Source organism: Anolis sagrei, chromosome 6 (genome assembly GCF_037176765.1).
Source record: "Anolis sagrei isolate rAnoSag1 chromosome 6, rAnoSag1.mat, whole genome shotgun sequence".
NCBI lineage: Eukaryota > Metazoa > Chordata > Lepidosauria > Squamata > Dactyloidae > Anolis > Anolis sagrei.
In genome coordinates, this window is record NC_090026.1 from 89,145,245 (window position 1) to 89,157,149 (window position 11,905).

Genomic DNA, 11,905 nt, shown 5'->3' on the forward strand with positions numbered 1-11,905 from the left:
TTCAGTGTACAAATGCAAGCTAAAAGTGAATTAAATTTGTTCTTGTAACACTCACAAGAACATCCATGTTGGATATACAGAACCAGAAAAACACACTCACTTAAACAGGTGCCTTATTTGTTTTAGAAAGACTTCATATATTATAGAAGAGGCTTGGAAAACTAGTGGAAGCTGGCTCATAGTGTTACTTGTAACATAGGAAATGCAGAATAAAACTCAATGTTCTTCCCAAAGGGTGACGTGAGAGCCTGCCCAATTAAGCCGAACTTCATTTGGTGGTGCTATCTGCCAACCCCTCACAGATTTCCACACAGAACAGAGACCACCCAAATGTAGAATTTCCACTCCGGAAGACCAAGTTTTCCTTGCTCACTTTGAAAAGAATTGCTGTTAAGACTGTGTCCTTGGTTTCTTTCCATACAAAATAAAACATGTACGTACTTAGTCTCACTCACATCCCCCCTTTTTCTTTCAGCAGCACCTGCAAAAATAGAAGTCAGCTTCTGATAAATGAATCAAAGATTATGTGATCAACAATATAAACATTTTACAGATTACCTTGAACTCTTGACATACCACAAGTTGAGAAATATGAAACTTGGCACTCACAATAGGATTGGCTTAAATCAGGAATACTTCAAACTTATATTTACATTAATTGAGAGCAACCTCAGCATAGAAGTCTTCCAGGACATTTAGTCTCTGTATTTGAAGTTATACTGGCAGTAAGATTTCATCAGCTTTTTTGCCACAAGTAAGTATTTGGATTTAATTCCTCCCATTCCTCCTATTTCCTTTGGGCTTAGTGGAAAACAAAAAATTGCAAAAGAAAATATTACTCAAGAGAAATGTCTCTGGATGTTTGTGCTTTGTTTTAACTGATCAGCTAGACCAGCATTTCTCAATCTGGGGGTCAGGATCCCTGGGGGTAGGATCATGAAGGGATTTCAGAGGGGCTGCCAAAGCCCTTTAGAAAACATATTTTTTATCCTCTTAGGAACTTCTTTGAAGGCTGAATATTTCTGCCTGTCCCTTTTCCTTTTTGGAAACGGTGAGTCCTCCCACCAAAAGCCCTCTTCTGTTGTGATTGGCTGGCCTCTCAGACAAGGGGAGGGCTGTTTCTGAGACTCCCAAGCAGGGAAGGGAGAGCAGGTGTGCTGGGCACATGGCAGCATATGCATGTGCAGGCAAGAGAGCATGTGAAGGTGGAGGTAGGTTCATGCCAGCGAGTCTCTTCAAGGTATGGGAGTTCTACACGGGAAGTTTGGCCCAGTTCTATCATTGGTGGAGTTTAGAATGCTTTTTCATTGTAGGTGAACTATAAATCCCAGCAATTACAAGTCCCATATGCCAAGGGCTATTTCCCCCCAAACCACCAGTGTTCACATTTGGGCATATTGAGTACCTGTGCCAAGTTTGGTCCAGATCTATCATTGCTTGAGTCCACAGCGTTCTCTGGATGTAGGTGAATTACAACTCCAAAATTCAAGGTCAATGCCCACCAAACCCAGTATTTTCTTTTGGTCATGGGAGTTCTTCGTGTCAAGTTTGGTTCAATTCCATTGTTGGTGGAGTTCAGGAAACTCTTTGATTGTGGGTGAACCATAATTTATTTATTTATTTATTTATTTATTTATTTATTTATTTACAGTATTTATATACCGCTTTTCTCACCCCTAGGGAGATTCAAAGCGATTTACACATAGCTGGCAAAATTCAATGCCTTACAATCCCAGCAACTACAACTCCCAAGTGACAAAATCACCCCTCCCCAACCCCACCAGTATTCAAATTTGGGCGTATCAGGTATTTGTGCCAAATTTGGTCCAGTGAATGAGAATACATCCTGCATATCAGATATTTACATTACGATTCATAACATTAGCGAAATTACAATTATGAAGTAGCAACGAAAATAATGTAATGTTTGGGGGTCACCACAACCTGAGAAACTATTAAGGTGTCATGGCTTTAGGAAGGTTGAGAACCACTGAACTAGACTGTGAGAAGTCCAGACCTCCACTTGAGGTACACAATATTATTACCATGCCCTCATCAACAAAGACAAAATATCTCAGATGTATTGTTAGTCCTATTGTGCAACAAAGCTTTAATTTTGACCCCTTTGCAATTATGATAGCTGCATCAGCTCAAAGTTTATTAAGTGGTCACCTCTGATGCATGAAGCTTCCACAGTGTGTGTATTTATTTGTTTGTTTGTTTGTTTCCTATATTTATACCCCGCCCTTCTCCCCCCAAAGGGGGACTTGGGGCGGCCTAACAAAAACATCATACGATGCTAGCAACATAAAAACAACCACTGTACAATCAAAATATTAAAAATATTGAAACAACAATTAAAGCAACCTTAGTGGAAGGTTGTTAGAAGGGTTATAACAATCAGAATCTAAACAAGTTAACTCTGAAGTAGGGCTAGTGAAGTTCAGTGAAATTTTATTCTATGGGAGCTAAGGATGATAGCTAGATTTTATGAGAGAAGATGCTAAACACTTCCTAGTATCTAAAAACAAGAATGAGCCCTCCAGTGAAGTGAGATTAGGAACTTTAAAAAGTTCAATTGTGTCATAACTTTGTGTGGGGGGAATATTAGTCAATTTACTTTGTGCTGACTGTGTTTTATTCAGGGACATAAATGAGGGAAACCTTCCAGATTTTGCTAGCAGTATAAGCCAAAAAAATCCTGTTGCTAAACATTAATGTATGTTTACTTTTCCAAGTGGCAATCTTAAGCGTGTTTTTTCAGTGATCCTTGTTGAGATAAAATGAGATATAAAGTACAGAGAGCTGAAAGCTTACAACCTGTTGGGGCTTCACCTAGTTTCTATAAAAATGCAGCCCCTTTCTCTTGTTCTTTTTCTTGCCACATTGTGTCATGCATCAGCTTTGGATCAAACATATGTCAGTGCTAATGGCACTTTTGCAACTAGAAGAAATTACAGCTTAGCAACTGTTACTAATGGAGGACGTTGGGGTGACTGGACGTGGATTGACATGTGCCCAGAACAATCGTATGCCATTGGATTTAGTATAAAGGTAAATATACTCATTGCCTCCTATGATATAGGCATTAGTTACTTAAGAAATTTAGATTTAACTGAGACATAAAATTCACTGTGTTTTATAATGAGCCAGATCTTTGGTTCATCTAACCAAAGATTGCCAAGTGTTAACTAGCAGTGGCTTTCTAACATCTCAGACCGGTGGGTTTTTCCACATCTAGCTGGTGGCCTCCATGTCATTGGGGTGTTGCGTCTTCCAGGTTTTGACCACCTTTAAAGGAGGGTATCTGAAGTTTTTATCTAGGAATGTGGTTAGGCACCTTGGAGAAGTCGTTTAAAACTTTCATTAAACCCGGATGTACTGCCCAACTGACATAGGAACCACCAGACATCACTTCTACCCTGTTTTATTTCTTATTGCACTAGGTGGAGCCATATGGAGGAGCTTTAACTGATGACACTTCACTGAATGGAATTCGCTTATTTTGTTCAACTGATGAAACCGACAACATTATGTATACCATTGAATCTGATACTGGAAGGCAAGTTTTATTGTCTCAAAACATCTCCAATTGATTTGATTTTACCATACATGCAACATTAAGACCAAATATTGTTAGCATGATAAAATACTGTGAATTTCGTTTGCCTTTGAATGGCTTGGTCTTATATAACCCTGGGGAGTCATCTTACAGTTACTTCACTTAGAGCAGTAGTTTTCAACCTTCCTAATGCCACAACCCATTAATACAGTTCCTCATGTTTTGGTGACCCCCAACTAACAAATTATTTTCGTTGCTACTTCATAACTAATTTTGCTAGTGTTATGAATCCTAACGTAAATATCTGATATACAAGATGTATTTTCATTCACTGGACCAAATTTAGCACAAATATCTGATAATTCCAAATTTGAATACTTGTGGGGTTGGGGGGGGGGGGAGAATGAGCATTCAAAGAGCATTCTGAACTCCACCAACAATAGAGTCGAACCAAACTTGGCACACAGAACTCCCATGGACAAGAGAAAATACTGGAAGGGTTTGGTGGGTATTGAACTTCAATTTTGGAGTTGTAGTTCATTTACATCCAGAGAGCACTGTGGACTCAAACAATGATGGATCTGGACCAAGCTTGGCATGAATACTCAATATGCCCAAATGTGAACACTGGTGGAGTTTGGGGGAAATAGACCTGACATTTGGGAGTTGTAGTTGCTGAGATTTATAGTTCAGTTACAATCAAAGAGTATTCTGAACCCCACCAACGAGAGAATTGGGCCAAATTTCCTGCAAAGAACCCTAATGACAAACAGAAAATAGTGTGCTTTCTTATGGTCTGGCAACCCTTCTGACACCCCCTTGTGATCCTCCCACAGAGCTCCCGACCCCCAGGTTGAGAAACGCTGACTTAGAGGGAGGTATACCTCAGGCCAGGGACCCACAACGTTGTGCAATATTGGCCCAGAGATCCATCTGGAATTCACTGGCCAGTTCTGCTACCTACTGTGAGGAGATACTGAAATCCATGAGCTAAAGGGCTATAATACATTTTTCTGCTATAGACCATCTGCTGTATCAAGCACAAATAAAGCTTATCATATAATAGTAAAATATGTGGATTTCAGTATCAACCACATTCTAGAGAACCTAGGAAGCCAGTTCCAGCTCAGAGCAGCTATTTCTCCCTAGCTTAATCCCTCTCAGATAGAGTTTAGAACTGTTTCATTCGCTAAAGTTCAACTCAGTATATGTGTGGGCTCCTCTTTTGTTTTTGTTCCTATTGCAGCTTCTGTCCTGAACTTTATTACAATCAGTGCATTTTTAAAATGCATATTATTCCATATTTGATGTTTTTTCCTGCAATGAGTAATACCTAGTTCTAAAGTGTGTGTATAGTTTTATTATCCCCATGTTTATCATTACGCACAGCAACAAAAATGTGTTTTTCCTTACTGAATAGGCTGCCAAATCTTGACTAATGAATATATATAAAGTGATGACTTATTTATTTCAACAATATACTATGTATGTATATGTATGTATTTTATATGTTAATTTTTTATTTTAAATTGGAATATTGTAGTTTTAAATATGCTGTAAACCGCAATGAGTCGCCGTATAGGCTGAGATATTAGCGGTATACAAGTGTACCAAATAAATAAATAAATAAATAAATAAACAAGTGAGGCCTTATTCTTAAAAATAAAATAATGAATAACATTCTAAGTTGTTACTAGGCTTTGATATGTAATAAATAAATCTAAACTTTTCCAACCATTGGGGGGGGGGGGATATTTTTCACCTTTAAAATTTTTAAAACAGCCTATTTATTGATTTATTTTATTTATTTACAGCATTTCTACCCTGCTCTTCTCACCCCCATAGGGGGACTCAGAGCAGCTAACAATGGCAACAATTTGATGCCGCAATAATTACAATAATAAAAGCAAAATAAAATCATACAATACAATACATTAAAACATTAGTTATCCAATCATAAAGGTATTTCCATTATAACAACCGTCTGGTCCAATTCACTGTTCAGGTGCCGTTAAGTCCATCAGCCAAAAGCCTTGTTCCACAACCACGTCCTCAGTTTTCTTCTGAAAGAAAGGAAGGAGGTCGCCGATCTATTTTAGCTGGGGAGCGAATTCCACAGGCGGGGGGGGGGGGGTCACCACTGAGAAGGCCCTGTCCCTCGTCCCCACCAGCCATGAAGCCTAATAAAAATAATGTCTGCATCTTGTCTTGAAGGCCACTGACATTCATACATGATCTCTCTGTTAAAAATACAAGATATTTGATGACTGAATAAATGTTACTACAAAACGTAATGAACTGGATTACATGGATTGTGAATTAATGAGATATCACTATTAACCATATTGCCTCGGATTATTTGTACTGATCCTGAACTCTCATATGCTATTTCTGACACTGTTTTAGAGTATCCTATAACACTATGTAACAAAATTAGGAAAAAATGTTCCTGGTTTGGAAATGTTATTTGCATTTTAATTGTGTGGTTCTTATACTCCAGAAGCTTAGTTTTAGTGGCTGTCACAAATGATACATTGAATTGGTCAAATCTTTATAAGATATTGATTGAAAAACTATAACAAAATGTGCTGCAGGATGTCCCACTAAAACAAAGTTTTTGCAGTTTTATAAACTTTTCCCATGTTTTTATGCTAGAACCAATTAGGAAATAACATTTATAATCCAGGAACAAAAATCATGTTAGATAGTGTAATGTTGTTATATTTCAGAAGACGCACAGGGAAAATCAGGATGGAGAGCCAAAACTCATTATCTTTTTTGTCTAGAGAAAATCACTAGAGCTGATGTCTCATTCAAATCAGCTTGACTTAGATATGTTGTGATTAATTTGCCACCATGAGCTTTGAATAGAACTGAAAGATTTTGAGATTAAAAAAGAGAAATAATAAATTGTCCTGTTGTAAAACCAAGAAAACAGATACCGTCATGTATTACTGAACTAAATCTGAAGGACTCCAGTATAGTCTTGAAAAGCTTATACAAACGCTGGGTAAATCTTATTCAACTTCTCTAATCGTTCAGTAGAAGATCTCATGATGATGCTTCCTAACAATTTATTTGAACTGACAAACAGAAGAACCTTTTTGTATTAAATTGCACTTTTCTTACTCAGGGCTCCAATATGAAGTGTGACACAGTGTATCTGTAAATATATGTGCCTTTCAAATACTACCTTTGGATCTAGCTCACTGTTCTAAACTTAATAACACTTCCTAAAAATAATTTATTAGAAATATTGCTTACTTTCCCTTTTCTAGATATGGACACTGGTCAGAGATCAGATGGTGTCCAGCAGATGGTGTCTTGCGTGCCTTTCAGCTGCAAACTGAACCTGATCAAGGTGCTGGAGATGATACATCAGTAAACAACATCCGATTCCGTTGTAGCAACGGTCTTACCTTGGAAGAAGTTGGTGGTCCATTTGGTGACTACAGTGAGTGGAGCAATACCTGCTATAAAGGTGGAATTTGTGGCATGCAAACCAAGCAGGAGTCATATCGAGGCGCTTTCATGGATGACACAGCCCTCAATGATGTTCGCTTCTTCTGCTGTGAATAAACTGAACTGAGCAAGCTTTTCTTGCATGATCAGTACACTGCAATGAACATGCATTTGTTTCACAATTTCTCTACAAAGTTGGAGCAATATTTTCTAATTAGTCAAAGTACCCTATTATGTTGGGGAAAAGTAACACTTTACCCAAATAGCATATTGATTTTTAATTGTATGTTGAATTCTTGTGTGGGTATTTATAACATCTGGACCAGCTTCTTAAAAAATAATTAATTATGGTTATAATATTGAGATCTGAAATTATATCAGTTATCACTGTGGTTGCACTTTTAGAAAAAAAATAACTTTGATTTCCTCCCATTTCTCAAAAGTACTTAAAATGGCTGTATTTCACTGCTTCAGAAATAATAAGAATATTATTAGCCACTACCATGTGAAAAGGATCCTCTCCTTCTATCCTCTCCATCATTGACCAAACACCCACAATAGAGTACAAGGCAGCAGCACAAGGCAGCAATTGAATCATATAATATTCCTCCTCCATCATTTAGTGAGATCACTTTCCTATTACTCAAAGAAAAACCTAAACCTCTGTCACAAAAGGAGAAGCAGTATCATTCCTTAAATTACCATGATAATATAACTCATTCCTGCTGTATGAGAAGAAGGAATGACTCAAAAGTAACTAAATGTTTGTAATGAATTACTGTCAAGCTGTAGAGTGGCCAGCATTGGATTGTTCCAAGGTTGCACATATTCATTGGATTTTGAAGAAAACATTGGTTGGTGACATGGCCCATGAAAAGAAATATAATTTACCTTGCCCATACTCACCATTGAAAGAATCTGGTTTCTGGTTTCATTTATTTAAAGAATTGCCCGAGGTTGTTCAAAAGTTAGCGAACACAGGACACCCTTTTCCAAAGATTTGCAGGGTTTGTGTTTAGTATTTTATTTTCTTTAAAAATTCTCTGATGAAGCATATGTCAAGCCTAGTTCAAACAGCCGCAAGACTGTTTCTGTACTGCAAGACGATCCTCTAAAAAGTTAAATGTACAAGGGGCATTTGTGCTGTCAACATTGAATGGGGACCTGAAGATTCATTGCATAAAAACTACTATGTATTTTGGGTATGATTTGACCAACCAAGCCTAAAACAACAATCAGTAACAATTTAGATTTCCATGTCATACAATGGTTCCCTTTGGTTTTTCACAAGATCTAGATTTCAGCATCCATAAACTCCAGCTAACACTCAGTTCAAAGGCATCTGGAAGACCAAATTCTGAGATACAATGTCCTACAGGAGAGATGGGGAACATGTACCCCCAAGTTATTTTTGGTGTACAGACCCTATAAACCCCAAACATTGGCTAGGCTGGTTAGGCTTGGTAGTAAGAGTAGGTCATAAATTTCTTGAAAGTTAACGGCTGCCCATACCACCTTACAGGATTAAAATCATATTGAGCCTTATCTTGAGTTCAAGTCATTTATTCTTCAATTCCTAGCCAAAACAACAAGAACAATGGCTTAGGCCAGTGGTTCTCAACCTACGGGTCCCCAGGTGTTTTGGCCTTCAACTCTCAGAAATCCCAGCCAGTTTACCAGCTGTTAGGATTTCTGGGAGTTGAAGGCCAAAACATCTGGGGACCCACAGGTTGAGAACCACTGGCTTAGATCCACTGTGCTTCATATGATTCACATCCAGCTGGTTTCCTTATCTTTCTTACTACAGTGTCCCAAACCCTTAAAAAGGGCAATCTACACTAATATTCTAAATGTGGTCAGCTACAACTGCAGTTCCCATGCCATGAATGGACAAGTTGTGAGGCAGATATTTGGATTTAGGTCATTATTTCTCTATCCCTTTTTCTAAGGCCCCTTCTCTACAACTGAATAAAATCCCACATTTTCTGTTTTGAACTGGAATATATGTCAGCGTGGACTCAAATAACCTAGTTCAAAGCAGGTATTTTGGGACTTTCTGCCTTGATATTCTGGGTGTGTGGGTCCTCTGACAACAGCAGCAATTGTGACTTCTTTACTGTGTGTTCTGAAGGTTAGATCCATAATAAGAGCCAATTATTATGGAACCTGAACAAGTAGGAGGCAAGTTGTTAAAGAAAAACTTCTTTATGAATACAGTCCTTCCTATAGACTCGGATGCCTTTCCATTTTATACAGACTGCAGCTGGAACTTTGTTGGTTATTCAGACAGATTTTAAAACCCCAGAAAATCCTAGATTTTGATCTTATTTTTCAAATTTTAATTCGGAGATCAATTTTTAATACAGGTTGGGTATCCCATATCTAAAAATGCTTTGACCAAAGTTGTTTTGGTTATCAGATTTCTGGGGTTGTTTTTGTTTGTTTTGAATAATTGTTGTTGCACATACTTGTACATATGCACTGAGACATAAGTCTAATTACAGCCTTAATTTGTTTCATATATTCCTTACACGTGAAAACTGAAGGTAATTTCATACAACATTTTAAAAAATTGTTCATGAAAAAAGTTGAGTGCACTGAATCATTATAAAGCAAAGGTGTCACCATCTTAGCCAACCATGTGGACAAATTTGAGGCCTGAAGTAGTTTGGCTTTCAAAATTCTCAATAAGGGATGTTCAGCCTGCCCCAGCTCCCCAGATCAATTAATTTTAACCCAATTTAAAATCCAAAATAACAGGAACAAAATCTGGGATTTTTTAGTCAAACAGGATGCACTCTTAACTAGAGCACACTTACTGAATCAATTTTTAGAGGTAAATCAACACTTAAGTAAATCCCATTGATTTATTGGGTTTACTCTACTTGGTTGTAAGAGCATGATCAAAGCATACACTCAGATCATACACTCATACAGCCCACTTAACTGGCCAGTGTCTGTTCAGTCCCTTTCATCCTAGAACATATCATACTCATGATGAATGACACATCTGACTCATTTATCACAAATGTAGTTTTCAGGCATTTTCCTCGCACTACACTGAGGTCTCAATTAGATCATATGGCATCTTTACACATCAGCTTAGGACCCTTATCAAAGGTTATTTACTTCCACTGAGCATTTGGAAGAAATAGGTCAATTTGGTGACATTGACCTGGGCGACCTGCCTGTTGTTGACTTGCCTTCTTGTTGTTAATTCATGAAAAATTCATCAGTGTCCACTTGACATCTGTGTCCACTTGACATGTGGTGCATATGTAAATAACAGAGGTACATCAATGCCATAAAACAAGCAAACAGTATGAACTTAAGTATGTATCTTGTGCATATTATTGCCATTTTGATGTTTTTGTGCTTTGTGACAAATAGAAATGGAGTAACAATATTTGAAGTACATTGTTTTAGGGATTCCTATGCAGAATAATTTTCCAATGATGTCTTAGATTGGCATACATATTCAGCATTCAGGACAGTAGAACTCATGTGAACTGGAATCCTGTTGGGACAATCATATTTGTTTGGTATTCATGATCTCTACATATTCCATAGTTTAGGGGGCCCATGGGGACTGTGCAAGTCTTCCAATCTCCATTTATTCAACAGTATCTGCTATGACTGATTGGCATCTATTTTGCTGTCACTTAAGAAGCAGCTGAATGATGTTCCAACCCTTCATGTGAGCAATCACTAGTGGAGGGTTGAATTGAGACAGGGACTTCTTCTGTTTGTTGTGGATTGCATAAGGGAGGTATGGGGAATATCACTCATCTCTTTCTCAAGTGACAGGAGTCTGGACCCCTGTCAATTGCAGCAGCTGCTTCCTTGAAAATCCAGATCATGGGGGTGATCAGGTGGGGATACATTGTATATCTCCACCTGACTCCTGATACTATGGTGATTACATATTCATAACCCATCCACAGGATACCAGCTGTGGTTCTTAACAAAAAGAGGGAAACAAATAGTCTTTGGGTTGCTGTGAGTCTTTGTCTCCTATGATCCAGATCCTTTCAGGCAGCATTTGTACTGCTGCACAACAACCTCTTCCTGAAATCACGTGACTATAGCTCAGTGGTAGAATACATGCTTTGCATAAGAAGGGTATTTTTTTCAATACCCAGTATATATTAATAAGGTTGGGAAAGGCTCTTTTATGGACCAAAAGGCAGATGTTGTTAACCAGTGCAGTCTGTATTAAGGCCAATAATCAAAATGACTGATTCAGTACAAGGCAGCTTCCTATGATCCTTTCCAAAAAGTAACCAATGTCAGAACTGATAGAACAGCCTCTTTCTTTCGTTCACTCATAAGTACAATGCAGGAGTTCTGAGTCTGGATGCAAAATTGTTGTTTGTTTAATTCCTATCTGCAGTAACCTCTTGTTGAAAATACAGAACAGAAACCAGAAGGGCAGGGCAGGTTTCAAAATGCATTTGCTAGATCATCAGTTACTTTGGGAACAATCCAGCACAATGTTAAGTAGTTATTGGTGTTCAACACCACCATAGTCCATAACTAACGGCAACCACGAAAATGGAGTTGAATATCAATGTGTCAATGCTGCATGTTGTACCTAACAATCCTGTTGTTTTTTCATAAAGTGCAGTCAACCAATCCTTTTATAATTTCAGTAATAGGTAATACATTAATGATCACAGATGTTATTCAGCTGTTAATAAACTAAAATTTAGCCAGGTTGATGTTTCTGTTCTCTTGTTTTATGTCTAAATCTGGCCCATGGCAGTGTCTTAACTGTGATGAATTGGGAAGCCGCTTCACACCAGAAGCGACTTGTAGTTTCTCAAGCTGCTTTTGACACACAAAACACCCCTGAAAATAATATCTGAAGAACAAAGGAAA

The 11,905-nt window shown here is 37.9% G+C and overlaps 1 protein-coding gene across 1 annotated transcript; it reads left to right on the forward strand.

The window, feature by feature from the left end:
* The first annotated feature begins 1,780 nt into the window (after positions 1-1,780).
* LOC132778715 (vitelline membrane outer layer protein 1 homolog) lies at positions 1,781-11,741 on the forward strand. Its single transcript, XM_060781989.2, has 3 exons — positions 1,781-3,054; positions 3,447-3,562; positions 6,841-11,741. The coding sequence occupies exons 1-3, from the start codon at positions 2,851-2,853 to the stop codon at positions 7,139-7,141; spliced, it is 621 nt and encodes a 206-aa protein (XP_060637972.2). The 5' UTR covers positions 1,781-2,850; the 3' UTR covers positions 7,142-11,741.
* The last annotated feature ends 164 nt before the right edge of the window (positions 11,742-11,905 follow it).